Source organism: Ciona intestinalis, chromosome 14 (genome assembly GCF_000224145.3).
Source record: "Ciona intestinalis chromosome 14, KH, whole genome shotgun sequence".
NCBI classification, from domain to species: Eukaryota; Metazoa; Chordata; class Ascidiacea; order Phlebobranchia; family Cionidae; genus Ciona; species Ciona intestinalis.
Window position 1 is genome coordinate 1,031,206 of NC_020179.2, and position 14,905 is coordinate 1,046,110.

At 36.3% G+C, this 14,905-nt stretch overlaps 2 protein-coding genes and 1 long non-coding RNA gene across 4 annotated transcripts in view; 2 read left to right on the forward strand and 1 right to left on the reverse strand.

Moving 5' to 3' along the window:
- The first annotated feature begins 366 nt into the window (after positions 1–366).
- Positions 367–2,541, forward strand: LOC113474875. 2 transcript variants are annotated; one of them, XR_003396578.1, is made up of 3 exons: positions 367–457; positions 828–926; positions 2,358–2,541. It is a non-coding gene; the product is annotated as an uncharacterized LOC113474875 (long non-coding RNA). The 2 variants fall into 2 exon arrangements; XR_003396577.1 differs by lacking the exon at positions 367–457 and having other exon boundaries at positions 689–926.
- A 2,126-nt stretch (positions 2,542–4,667) lies between these two features.
- LOC100186677 (serine/threonine-protein kinase par-1-like) lies at positions 4,668–10,350 on the reverse strand. The gene is made up of 6 exons (XM_009862485.3): positions 8,326–10,350; positions 7,807–7,995; positions 6,910–7,072; positions 6,281–6,475; positions 5,600–5,722; positions 4,668–5,191 (listed from the first exon to the last, which is right to left on the reverse strand). Exons 1-6 carry the CDS (start codon positions 9,372–9,374, stop codon positions 5,075–5,077), a joined length of 1,836 nt encoding a protein of 611 aa, XP_009860787.2. The 5' UTR covers positions 9,375–10,350; the 3' UTR covers positions 4,668–5,074.
- The window catches only part of LOC100181363, a 15,446-nt gene continuing 7,521 nt past the window's right edge, over positions 6,981–14,905 (forward strand). Inside the window, exons 1-2 of the mRNA XM_026837695.1 lie at positions 6,981–7,095; positions 14,195–14,394. Of these exons, the coding sequence (XP_026693496.1) occupies positions 14,280–14,394 (115 nt within the window). The 5' untranslated portion in view covers positions 6,981–7,095; positions 14,195–14,279. The remainder of the gene's footprint in view (positions 7,096–14,194; positions 14,395–14,905) is intronic.

Here is a 14,905-nt window from a genome sequence, read left to right on the forward strand (position 1 = left end):
CAAGCATAAGACTTACACTTGAAATACTGTTCCTAGTTTGCTGGTAATCCGCATGTCACGGAAATAGACACACAAGGAATTTGAATGGTTAAGCAGAATGCTTGAGTTATAAAAGTTAAGGTACACCGTAACAAAATATGCGTCATTTACTTGTTTTCCGTGTAAAAAAATTCAAAACATTTGGTTTTCGATTACTACAAATTTAATCAGCAGTGTAATGTACGCTAGGTCGCTATACTTGTTTACGTGTTCTCTCATTGGTCAATTGGAGAGAAAGGGACTCTCCTGTACAAATGTTGTCATTCGCAATCGAAAACCTATCTTGTGTTACGTCATTCCTCTGACGTGTAGATGACCTCAATAATGGTGTTTTCTTTATCAGTATGGATTATTCCATGTTTGAAGTCACGTATGCACATTTTAACTGGGAACTTTACAATAAACAAAAATATGGTTGGTGCGTACATTTTCAATTAAGGATATAATATATTTTATTATTATAACAAATTACAAGATTAACGTTTATATATTCTGTTCTGTTTGAGTCTTTTCGTGATCGGTACTATTTTAAGCTATCGCAAATTTTATGGGCAAATGAAGTCGGTCAAATAAAATTACTGCGCACATAGGTCATAACGTCTGCAGAGGCCTATAAAGCGTGCAAGGTGCCGCATGCTGATTAGACTACAACGCCGCGTTTCTGCAGCGAGAGCTTTATTTGTTAGAAGTTGCTAGTACAAGCTGTTGTGTAGTATTGAGAAAGTAGATTTGTTGGCTGTAGCCACATGTTGATTAGACTTTCGTTTTATGATAACTGTTTTCAGTAGTTATAATCAGCTGTTAAAGGAAAGTTCTGTCGCAATCTATACATCTGAATAACAAGCCAACGAAATCAACAGTGTTGACGTGCATGTATCAGCAATGAGGTAGGTGGCGGGTGTTTTTAGGCACGAGTAAAGTTGTAAACAGACACACCCCTGGTACGCCCACCTTTATGAAGCTTTTTTTAAGCGATCTCGCCCAGAGCCATAGAAATACAGAGTAGTCCAACCCATTGTTACGTAAAACACAAATTGAACGGCAATTTGGGTCCAAAATAACACAGTAGGTATAGGGAAAATGTATGTTTTTCGGTAAATTGCAGAAAAATTTGGGCCTAAAAACAAATTTAAAGGTTGAAAAATGTAAAAAACATGTGTTATTTGTTTTCTGTGTCAAAAAAAGTCAAAAATTAGAATTAGAAGCGGTTGATTTTCGACATTTTAGTCATTTAATGCGGCTAAATTTATACATTTTTTCTAAAAAATGTTTGGTAAGGTAAATAGAAGCTGTTTTACACCTTCCCACAATAGGAATACACAAACAAAACTTAACAAGTTCGTTTAAACCCATTGTCAAAGTCACCACTTTTGCTCTATTTTGGACCCACATAGACGGCAGTTGGACTACTCGGTGTTTATACGACTCTGATCTCGCCTTTCTGGCAGTCTAGCACTCTAGCTCAACACTCACACTTAGTGTTTAAATTTGAATGAATGTAACTTGTTTTTGCCTCTTGGCGGAGCAACGATAGTCGTTATAACACGCGTGTTCAAGAGGATGTATAATAAGGGTTATTTTTTATTACGGATCGAATTTGGCTCATTGTTTAGCGGCAGTATATTAAGGCGCGCAATATCAAGTATAGTAGGGTGGGGGAAGACGGCACAGCTTTAGCACAAATTATCCAAATATCCTGATCGTGTTTTAAACAATTAACAATGGTTCATGGGAGTCGTGAAGATAAGTTTTATAATTGTTTAATTCTTCTTTGTTTACTACCAAAAGGCGCAAGAAAATAAAATAAAAAGGTGTCCCATCTTCTTCCACCCTACTATTTATAGAATGGTAGGGTAAGATGGGACCTGTTTTTTTATTATTTTTTATCGTCCCATTTGGTAGTAAGCAAAGACATATTTATAGAATTATATAAGCGTAGCCCCGCGACTTTTAAAAACCTTAACCTAGTCTACTATATACATTTTCTCGAAGACGTCGATAAATGCTGATTACTGAAATTTTACCGTGATTTGTAGACATAGTTTACAGATAACAAATTGTATAAAGCAGTTTGTAACACTGTGTATAGTAGAATTTATACATGATGTTATGATGAATGTATGAATGTAACTAGTTTATCAGCGCGTGGCCAGAAAACGACAGTGGTTATAACAGGGGTGTTCTGTTTCATACACCTCGTGTCTGCTTACGGGTTACCACGAATGTAACTTCGAGACTGCTGATTTTTTTTAATTTTGTGTGTATATGACTGAAAATTTGACCCATGGGTTGGATAAATTTGCTGTTTTTTGGCCCAGGATACAAACGCCCCCAATGCTGGCGACGTCGAGCCTCGATCGGATATCCTCTGATGTATTAGTTCACACCAATGCCGCAGCGACACCAAAACGTGTGACTGGTATATAGTTTAAATTCCTTTTATTTCAACAAGAGTTTACTTGTATGCCACTTATAATAAATTAGCAATGTTTGACACACAGATAAAGATTCTTTATTGCACTGTTTAGGGAACATTTCAAGGTGTAGAACACAGATTATTGCAAAAAACTATATAGTATGGTGGGAGAAGATGGGACACCCTTTTCGTTCTATTTTCTCGTAAACAACGAACATTCAAAGAATTATTAAACCGTATCTTCACGACTATCATAGACCGTTGCTAATTGTTTAAAACACGACCAGGTTGGATATATTAGGTGATAAATGTGTCCCATCTTTCCCCACACTACTGTATGAGTTATCTTAGAGTTATCAATATAGTATGTAAATGAAACTTTTGGTTATATATAGTGTAAGACTTTTAATAATTGGGTATATGCTGGTTTAATCATATACTATATGCTTATTCTTTAGACAATTTTATCTTTATGTTTGGTTTTAGAAAATAGATTTTTCATTTTGTTTTTAACTTTATTATCGCTGCTTTGAACATGTCCATTTTCTATATAATTTTGATCAGTATTTTCATTTTTTCCTGGACTCTGCTGGTCGTCGTTGTTGTTAACTTCGCCATTCTCGCTATAGAATTGAACATTACTAAAATCCTCTAACGGAGCATTGTCATAATCTTCTTCATCGATGCTACGCGATTTTTCTGCGGGTACCCCATTCGTATCTGTATCTCTATATAAACTGTACCGTGGCAGTGGTACTGGCTTATCTTTTTCAACCAAAATCGTTTTAGCAACACCGTCTACTAGCATTTCTTCAACGTCGAAATAGGTTAAACGTGTTTTTGGAACCGGTCGTTTTTGTAGAATCGGTATTAAAATTTCGCCAGAATCGTCTAGATCGAAATTCGAGTTGACACGAATGTACATTTGGGTTCTCGGTAGTGGTACAGCACATTCCTGGCTAAGCAGTATGTTTTCTTCGGTGGACCGACGAGCTAGCCTTGACTTTACTTGCGCTGCTCCCTTTGCTGCTTTTTGTTTCCAAGTTAACAAAACTTCAGAAGATCCTTTTCCGTTTTTAGTAGATTTGTCAGCCATTTTACTTTTAGTCTCTTTTTCCGCTTTGTAATCCAGAGTGCAATACCCTTACACCTAATTTATAATTCAATTCTATATACTGCTGCAATAAATTATATGAGCCTATACAAATCTTACCGTATTACGTTTACGTAGTTGTAAAATCGATTGCATTTTATATCGTTATAGCTTCATACACAGACCTAGGATTAATTACAATACGAACTTGCTACTTTCGTTTTCTAAAAAACAACTCTGGTCTAGCCAGATTAAGTAACTTATTAAACTTGTTCGTTGACAAATAAACTCTTGCCTGCGGTTGCGAGTATAATTTACAACTCAATCTAACCGGTATAATTACTTATATGGTTTGTACTGTGTACATATTGACTAATAACGTGGTATGCATTTGCATAATAGTTTTGGGGCAAGAATGTGTGACCCTATATTCGTTTTTTTTTCTCAAAATAGCATAGTATCCACGTTAAATCGTATGTTTGTAGGTTACTATGGTGGAATACATACGTGTAATCAAAATGGTTACTAGGTGGGTATATTAAGGTTACTATATTAAATACATACGTTTATTCGAATATATTTTGATCTTTCGCGTAAATGACAATTTGTTTTTCTTGGCAAGAGTTGGCCGGTTTCCAAAGTAACATTTACCCGAGTCTGAAAAATGAAGATGAGAATTGTGGCTAAACTTGTGCATGCTAATGCGATATTCACCACACTGAGCTGTACAATACGCATTTTACATTTTACTTTCCTTCTACATTTTACTTTCCTCCAACAAAGCCCATATATGCCCAATCATTAGAGCTATGCTTTCTTGTATGTTGGTGTACCGTCTCATATATGCTGTATTTTTGCACTTCTCAATTAACAAACTTTTAATCCGCGTTATATGTTGTTAGCCTTATTACTGCCATATTTCCAGTTACATTTCTCGCTTCGTTAGTTTAACATTAAGTTTGTTTGCATGTTTGTCTATAACTAACAAATAATGTTTACAATCGCTGTTATCAAATACTGCAGTTCTGATTCTTAATTCCATTTGACCCCAAATTAATGATTACACAATCTCTATTAAACGTTTACTCATCTTACTGATTATGTAAATAAATACACCAGTTTTGTATATTGTTCAAAAATTGCTTTATTTTGAAGCCTTTTGACGGATTGCACTTTTAAAGGATTTTTCTTATAACTAAACAGTATAAATACGATAAAACTGAAGTATTTTTATCCTTCCAGATAAACAGGGTTCATGTCTGTAGATCGAATGACCGCAACCGCTCTGCATCACTTGTACACACAACTTTACCCCACGGTATTGGTTTTGTGCAAATTTCTTGCTAAAACGCCGCCATTTTGAACTCAGTTCTTCACTGGTCATCGATGTGTTCGCACAGTGCGTGTAATCGAGGTACTATATTTTCTCTGCCGTAAATCACTTTCAAAAGAAGCCACTGTGGTAGCGTTTCTCATCGGCGCTAATTTTAGATTCTTTCATCGCTAGATGTCGGTGTGGAGAAGCATCACCTACGCAATGTCACCCATGGATGTTGCAAAATCTCATTTATGTTTGGCCTGGATTCTGGATTAACTGCCAACATCCAAGAAATGAGGTGTTTGGCTTCGGAGCTCAGAGAGACCTAATGGGTAAGGAAACTGTTAAGTGGTATAACTGTGTAAAGTATATTAGTGGGTCGTTATGTACATTTAAAATTTATATCCTGCCATTTAGATGTGTAGTGACGCACATTGTAAAAATGATAATTAAACATTGTAAATACAAACATTATCCTGGATACTTTAAACTCTGAGTAGCAATACAGAAAGCATGTTAGGGGCAGTTGCTTTAACCCATCTTTCTTTTGGGTTGTCTAAGTTGTCATTTAAATAAAATTACAACTCATTAAGTTGCATATGTGCTAACTCGTAAGCGGACACGAGGTGTGTGAAACATAACACCAGTGTTATAACGCCTGCCGTTGCCCAACGAGAATAAATAAGTTACGTTTGTTTACAAAGTTAACAACAGCTTAAAAATACTTTAATACCTTGAACTCCAATTTTCCTTGGCCAATTTTTTGCTTTGATTTGAACGGTATTTCTCCACAGAGCATATCATACAATAGAACTCCCATAGACCATATTGCTGCTGTTTTGCCTTTATAATAATGCTGAAAAAACACGAGTTCATATTAGAAATGACCAGGACAAGTCTACAATACTGAAACACATTCTACAACACATATATAGTTGTACATATTTTCTGAAGAGCAAAAGTGGGTAAAATGGGACATGTTTTCATTCATTTTTCTTGATTTTGTAGTAAACCAAGCGTATTTAAAGAACCGTTTAACCGTAGTCCGACGACTCTTTTTTTGTTTAAAACACATACGACTGTCCAATTAGGAAATAATAATATCTGTAATAGCATTGTTTTCATTTTCATTTTATGAGGTATACTACATGTGTTATGTACAGCAGTAATGACTGGTGTACCAATATAAAAACAACCATAAAACAACGCCCTTTTAGAGTCGATGAACTACGTTATATTATTCCTTAAATAATTTTTGTTTACCACCAAACTAGTATAGAAAATAAAAACCTGCCCAATCTTATTCTATTAGTTAATTTAAAGCTACGCCGTGTTACATAGAAAATTGGACATCTGTAAAACTGTTATGCAACCTTTTCATAAATCAATATATATTTTAAAATCTGTTTAATACCTGATTGAACCATTCCGGAGGGTAAAATTCAGGTGTACCGCTGAAGTCTTTGTATTGATTTTCATGCAGCAGAGTCCCGCAGCCAAAATCTATCAACTTTGACTCTCCAGTATCACGGTTAAGCACGATATTCTCGTCTTTTATATCACGATGGACAACACCCCGTGCGTGTATGTGATGCACTGCAGAAACGACCTGAAATTGAAAAAAAAATAAATATATATATAGTAGGGTGGGAAAGATGGGATACCTTTAGCACATAATATCTAATAATCCTGATCGTGTTTTAAACAATTAATAACGGTCTATGGGAGTCGTTAGGATACGGTTTTATAACTCACTAAATTTTCGTTGTTTACTTGCAAATGGGTCGAGAAAATAGAACGAAAAAGTGTCCCATCTTCCCCCCATCCTACAATATAAAGTATACAATGGGATTCGGTGATATATATCGTTATCATCGAAAGCACAATTTTCCTAATCCTGTTTCAAACAATTAACAACGCTGTTTTAAAGTCGCTGGGACCAGTTATACACTCAACATAAGTTTTAGTACTTTCCATTCACGGTTAAAAAAATAACACCGGTGTAATATTATGTCCTGCGTTTAATATTTCATCTTCATTTACCTGTCTAAATATCATGCATGCTTCTTTTTCAGTCATTCGACCGACTTCACGAATGTAATCAAAGAGGTCAACCGAGTTCTTTGGTCGCTCAAGCACAAGAATAAAGGAGTCAAGGCACTCATACCAGTCAAGCAGTTTAATAACCCCGTGATGACCATTTACTCTGCGAATTACAATACCAATAAGGTAAGGTAATATATGCAATAAATTTAAACACATATATAGTAGGGCGGGAAAAATGGGACATTTTAAAGAAAAACATGTCCCTCTATACCCCACCCTACTATATACAATACATTTTAAAGTAGTGTGATTTAAATGATACTATAGTTATGTTGCAGTATAAAAAATCTTACAAACCAAAGCCGTAGTGTGTTTCGCATGTACATCGTACCTGCTATTGTGTGAACCATTTATATGTAATGTTATACACAATGCGCTTAATAAGCAGCTATTTTGCAGCAGGCAGCCATTTTCTGCGGTGACATTTTGCGCAATATGAGAGAATTATATCTTACTAAAGGCACTTAGACGCGACATATAGGCCACGAATTATAATACTGCACTCGGCCGAACCAGTAGCACGGATAATTAGTAATTTTAGCTCCGGGTCTTTATACCGCAGATGTCTCAATGGTTCTAAATTCCGCACAACAACACGTGTCAACAGCCGTTATAAACCATTCCGTCGCTCCCGCCCTGATAACTTATAAGTCCTTACAGTTGCTTGCTATTATAGCGCCTTTGATCCCATTAAAAGGGTGTCTTCCGTCGTTACAGCATACACGTATCTCGACGCTTTTAGAACGCCTTGCACCCATAGTCACACTACAGTTAATTGAACTGTTTGATTTATAGCGTTCAACTTTGTCACTTTACACGGTCACGGGTACTTACCGAATCATTAGCCCGATTTCTTGCGGCACACTCCGTCCGTAAATCTTCTCCCATCTTTTTACTTTTTCCCGCATGATCCTCTTAATGGCAACTGGCTGCGAGTCGCCAATTCTGATGCCAGAATACACCATACCCCCACCGCCAACGCCAATTATTCCGTAAACCTCATACATTTCAAGAAAAGATTTTCTAAAAATGAAAACGCTACGTTTAGTATAATTGTTTTGGCACAAATTGACCTATTAGGTATTTTGTCTATATTTTATCTTCATACTATAGTAGGGTGGGGTAAGATGGACATTGTTTTATTCTCCTTTCTCGTTCGAATTGGCGATAAACAAATAATATTTAGAGAATTATCACCGTATATCCTTACCACTCTAAAAGAGCTGTCAAAAACACGATTAAGAAATATGAGATATTTTGTGCCAACGGTGTCCATCTTACCCCACCTTATTATACACTTCAATCGGTATCTATTTATTCAAAATAAGTTTGACAAAAAATTATATTGCTCACTTTTTCGATGCGGATTCTTTTGCTAATTTTGCGGCGTTTATTGCGTCCGAAGTCGGGGTAGTATTGTTCGCATGAGCAAATCTTAATTTTGACTGAGTGTCTTCAGCAGATGCGGGGACCAGTTTTTTTGAATCACTTCTGTCATTATGAATATTTGAGCCGAAAAGCTTCGAATCGTTGTTAGTTTTCGAAGCAAGGGCTCCTTTAGCGCGGGAATGTAAAGCCAAACTGTTAGATTTATAACTATTTTTGAGAGTCGTATGATGTTCCACTTCCATAGCCTCATTGTTTACATTCCGTGTCTCCAACCTTGTACTCAAAGCGTTGTTTATCGTTTTCTGAAACCGATATATTTTGCTCTGAACATTTTGCAACTCGTTTGACCCTTTTTGCTTCTGAGGTTGGTCTGCCCAAGGCCGAGAATTCTTCCAGTTCAGATATTGGCTTTGAACCGCTTGGTCCACCGCCTGTTTAACTTTGCTTGTTTTGTCCAAGGTCTCATCTCGGTGCCTGCAACGCGACCTAGACTGTTTTTCCGTGGGCAAAGTCTTGGAGTCACTCGTCACGTTGATAGGTTTACCTTGGTTAACAATAACGCTTCCTGGGGCCGAGGATGGCGACATCTCGCGGCCGCTTGAAGACGAACTTGGGTGATCAGAAACTACAGAATTAGGATTCATCTTTTGAGCAAATCCTGGTTTTGGTCGGTTTTGTGAATTTCCCTTTTTATCTGCTCTAGTTCTTCGTTCTACATAGCAGCTACTATCGTTATCCGACGTCGTCGAGCTCGTAAATGCATTACACATGTTGCCAACGTAGTTCTGTAGTGCTGCTCCGTATCCTGGGATTGTGCTACCATACCCCGAGACCCCTAACACAGCATATGATGCTTCGGCACATAACCTTCTACTTATAGTCGTAGAAATGTATTGGTTTTCTGGCCTCATATTATTATTGCTTTGGTGCGACAGTTGGCTTGGTAATTTCCCATGCAGGTTATTATGACTTATTAAATCAGACGTCGGCATGGACGCAATGGTGCAGTACATTTCCGTCTTAAGTAAAATAATCTGTTAAAAAAATAATTCACGTCATTATAAAAACACGTCGGTAAAGCGAGAGAGAAAAACTAAATTTCTAAATAGCATTTTCCATTGGGCTAATGCAATAGCAATACTGCCTAACACGCTACGGCATTTTCAAACGATATATTGCTGTCGTAAGTACATTGACACTAGCTCTAATGGCTGTCAAAATCCTAATGACGTATATGTTACGTAGCTCGGGGGAAAGTCGCGTCGCAATTTAAAAGCCGGATTTGGCCCTAACTTATTTTTATGGATCTACACAACTGCTTTAATGCCATACCATATACACACAACTCTGATATACAGTCTGACTATGTCCCTGATAGTGACATCAAATCGTCGCTTTCTGTTACGATATTTTCGACTGAATTTTTGTTTAGTACCACGAAGGCTGCAGTTTACGTAATTACGAACACAGTTTAATAGAAGCTGCGCATTATGTAACTAAATGGACTATAATTGCTAGGTATACGTCATAGCTATAGAGAAAATCGTGCTGTCTGACCCATCAGGCTGCTTCCATCTGTACATCAGTGTTTATAGACCTAGCATGTAATTAAACCAACGTTTCGGATCGATGATATACTGTACCGGCATGCAGCATAATGTCAACTGAAGATAACACGGTCTATGCTGCTTTAACCTATGTAGTATATGCTACATGTCCGTAAAGAAAAAGACGAGTATAAGTCTGCGGTTTCTTTCTCTCGGAAATGCGGTCTGGTCAAAAACATACCGCAATGATTAAGCCTCCATTAGAAAATCAACTACCCACGCGTACATACGTTTTAATGACTAAAGAGGCTCCTCAATTTGAAAACCGCGTGTGGGTCTACTTTCGTCCAACTACTTTTATGACTAATTGCACAGGACACGTCCCTTTCCACGGTAGGAGCATTAGAAGGGACGGGCACTGTAGGGGATCTGTCACTAGTATTCTAACTTTACGCCTTTTGTCTTACTATCCCCGTAGTCAATTGTATTAGAAGCAGTTACGCCTTTTTCCTTGCGTGTACGGCTGCAACTGCGAACCAGCGACGGTTACAAAACAGGCGATAGTTTCGTAGCCAATAGCGCAATCTTGAACGTGTTATCGCCAAATTTGAATGTTGTTCTTTGCTAATTCGACGCAAAGAGTCCCAACATACATTCTATGCTCAATGTGCTCTTATCCCGCAAAGTTAACATGTAAAAAAAAATTAACTTAAATTTTAAAACGTAAATAATTCTGACGCGTAGTGTAAATAATCCAGTCGAAACCACGATCGATTTATTTATTGGGGCAAAACTAACGATATCTGTATATTGATTAAGCTACGAATATAGACCGGCACTGTTTAAACACGGCCCAATCAAATACGAGCTTCTGTTTAGTCCTATAACTGTATAGTAGGTTGGGGGAGATGGGACACCTTTTTATTATAATTTCTCGTCCCATTTAGTGATAAACAAAGAATTTTTAAAGAATTTTAAAAAACCGTATCCTGAGGACTCGCATAGACCGTTGTTAATTGTTAAAAACATTATCAGGATATTTGAATGTTATGTCGTACCTTACCCTACAGTACCATATAGGGTGTATACCCAAATATTATATAAGATATTCAGATACGGGTAAGTATACGCATTCAGGTGCATAGGCAATACAGCAGGTCTTTGGAGCATAATGACTTCGTTCAACAGGCAATCACTTCTAATGCGATGCATTGTGGTTTACTGCAGTTAATCGATTCTGGTCTGTATTTTGCTCACTCAAATAGTTCTCTCGGGACAAACCGGATTAATCCGGATCGATGTACGTTCGACCAGATTCCACTCGTCTGTTTCCCGAGCTACAACGCAACAACGACCGCCCGACGCACGCAAGTTTTATACCGGGAATTAATAGACTTTTTAATCAGACTTTTTAATGAGCGCTTTTAAAACGGCGTATTGATTATAGATGTTGGTTTACCGTTACGCAGCGGTGTGCGTTATGTTGTATATATAGAATAGGGTGGGGAAAGACGAGACACTTTTTAAACAATATCCAAAAATTTTAATCGTGTTTTAAACAATTATCATCGGTCTATGGGAGTCGTAAGCATACGGTTTTATATTTCTTTGAATGTTCTTTGTTTACTACCAAATGGGTCCAAAGTATATAGGGTGAAAAAGTGTCACGTCTTTCCCTGCCCTACTACATAGTGCTATCGGTATATGGATACCGTTAGCAAACAATGTCATATATACATTTTCTAATCGTGGTTTGAAAACAAACAGCCTTTTACTTCTAAGTACTGTATTGTCATATTTCAAAACCATGGCATTCGAACAATACTTGAATTTAACTGTAGCGCTGTTTTCCTACATGCTGCATTGTATATTATAGATATTATGTTAAAAGTACGAAACACATCCTATAGCGTCTTAATTGTGAACTAACAACGCTTTTTTACGAAAAGGTAATTAAATGAAATGATATAAAAAAGATATTTGCCACGGTGTAAATAGTAAGTAGCATCGTGTGGCAATTTTGTTTGCAAAAGCGATTACTCAATACCCAAATAGATAGTAGGTTTTGATAAGATGGTTTATATATTTATTTTTTTATCGATCCATTTTGTAGTAAAAAGGAATATTTACAGAATCCTACACCCCGTATCCTTACGAATTGAAAACAGCGTTGGTAGTTGACGGTCAGGAAACATTCGATAATATAGTTACATATATCCCATATTACCCCACAGTTACTCCCATCTCACCCCACAGCAAATACTAACGCTCCTAATTAATACAAATGACCTTTTATGTAAAACCGTTATTAAATTCAAGCTACGCGTTTCCAAAATACAGCGAGGCTCTTACGATAACCAAAATGTTAAATTCAAACGCGAATCGATTTGACATGATGAATTGCGTTTGCAAATCGTTTGAAACGGAGTGGCCTCCTGATGTAAAAAGCAATTGACAACTGTTTTCAGTTGCTATAACAGTTATGTATAGTACTGTATTTTCTCCCACTCAATGTGCTTTTAAACTGTTCTATATTTTCTATATACACATATCAACTAAAATAACTATAAGACTAAACTCGTACTTAAATGGCTATAACAAGAAGTTCCTATACTTTTAAATACAGTATATATACCAGTTGAAACTATATAGACATTTTACAATACAGACTGTAAGCATGTCTTGAGCGAAAAATAAACTTTGTGTTTTAGTGTGTTAAGACATTTCTTCAAGTGCCCTTGAACAATTGAAATAAACGTAAATAATTTATATACATGCGCTTCCCTATGCCTGCAAGCCAGCAGTTTCTTTAAAGACGTGCATTACAATGGCCTTTTCAACCCAAGAATTTTACTTTATTTTAAATTTACAAATTTCCAACGAACAAAAAGAAACAGAAAATTCAAATAGAATTTCAAAACGCTATGTTTAAATTGCATTTGCTATTGGGCCTTGACAAAAGACTTCTTGAAAAATTAATGGCGCGCCTGGTACTGCTTAGGTCTCATGTGCATTTAGATACCATTGGTATTGTGGAATCTAAATATAGCCTTTAATTTAAAGCCTGATAATAAACTGCGGTGTTTGTAATATAGTAAGCCATTTCGTTTTTAATTTACATTTCTCGCACACGTTGTTTCTGTGCAGCTGTATTGTATATAGTACTGTGGGGCAAGATGGGACGCCTTTAGCACATGATAACCAAACATCCTGATCGTGTTTTAAACAATTAACAACGATCTATGGGAGTCGTGAGGATACGGTTTTATAATTCTTTGAATGTCCTTTGTTTACTACCAAATTGGACGAGAAAATAGAAGAAAATTGTGTCCCAACTTTCCCCACCCTACTGTGTATGTGTGTGCTTTGTGTATATATTCTACACAGCTGTATTACAGCTGCTAGTTTGCAATTGTATTGATTTCCTAAGAATTTTGTAGTTAAACTGTAATTTAGATGTTAATAACTTTGCAGTGTTTCGGCAGTGCAAGTAAGTTATATGCAGATCTTGCTAAAAATATCCTAGTGGTTAGAGCATCTGTTTTTTCTAGCCCAGAAGAAATGGGTTCAGGGCTCGAACCTGCTATACCACTTTGGCGAGTGTATACTTGGCCGAAAAATTTAACACTAATTATTCAACTCGGTGATCCCTTATAGACTTATAGGGTTCTCTAAATTGTCCCGCAAACACTAAAAAATAAGCGGTAATTAACTCGTATGTGTGTATGAAAACGAGGTGTATGAAACAAAACACCCATCTTATAAAAAACGTCATTTTCCACTACAAGAGGGTAAATAACTTACATTTATTTATTCAAAAGTGAAACCATTAGGCATCTTTACCCCCATCTAACGGCAGCGTTTTGTGCAGCAATTATTCGCTAATTTAAGTTTTAGTGTCGGCACTTGACTGTAGTAAAGTCCCTTATGTTTCCTTTGACGATTTTACTTAATTCGCCTTGGGGCATTTTGAACGTCTGCGAGTTCAGTCCATACTTAAGTCCTTACCGTGTTTCTTCGACTGATGTTTTTGAAATCTTGTTATTATTTGATTTTAGATTACTTTATATGTTTCAATAGCGTATAACATATGAAAAGGTAGTGGTAGAGTATCTGTACTTTGTAAAAACGATTAAACAGTGATATTGTATTACTTGCAATTTATTTATATTAGTACAGTTTAGAACTATTGGATATACAAGAGATCCTAGTTATTTTAACTCTATAGTAAAAATGCATGCTGTTTTTATGTGTGTTTTCATACAATTTTTATATATACGTTTCAGACAAAAGAGACATTTTACAAATTGGGTATAAGTGTTCAAAGTTCGCGGATAACGAGATTATAATAGGGTTGGGCGATTTCTATTTATGAAACTTTTTGGAGTCATAGTTGCACTGCTGGTTTTAAGTCACGGGGTTTCGCAACAGGTCTACAATGGAAGTATAACCGAAAGTACAACATCAGAAGTTACCAGAAATAATGGTAAATGTTAATTACTGTTGTTTAATATGTTTATTATTGTTTTGCAGTAATATATGAAATAGTTTGGTTTTTAAAATAATGTTGGATTTAGAGTTTATAGTGGGGTGGGGGAAGATGGGACACCTTTAGCAAACAATTTCCGTCCTGATTGTGTTTTAAACATTTAACAATGGTCTGTGGGGGTCTTGAGGATGTAGTTTTATAATTCTTTCACAGTTCTTGGTTTACTACTAAATGGGGCGAGAAAATAGATTTAAAACGTGTCCCATCTTTCCCCAACCTACTATATATAGTTCGTTGGAGTAAGAGACCATATTTTTATTCGAGTTTATTGTCACATTCTGTAAAAAACAAAAAATATTCAGCGAATTTTATAACCAGGTCCTAACGACTTTTAAATAGCCTTTAAGTTTGTTTAAAACACAATAAATATGGGATAATATGTATTAACGGTGTCCATCTTACTCCACCCAAACACTCTTATAGCCGTATATATGCTTTAGTTATTTCG

Excerpts from the sequence above, each read along its gene's own strand:
- LOC100186677 (XM_009862485.3), bottom strand. The coding sequence starts at position 9,374 with ATGTACTGCACCATTGCGTCCATGCCGACGTCTGATTTAATAAGTCAT. Across the intron at positions 7,073-7,806 it reads GAAATCGGGCTAATGATTCG|AGTAAATGGTCATCACGGGG; the intron begins GTAAGTACCCGT and ends TGTAATTCGCAG. Across the intron at positions 6,476-6,909 it reads CATGCATGATATTTAGACAG|GTCGTTTCTGCAGTGCATCA; the intron begins GTAAATGAAGAT and ends TTTCAATTTCAG.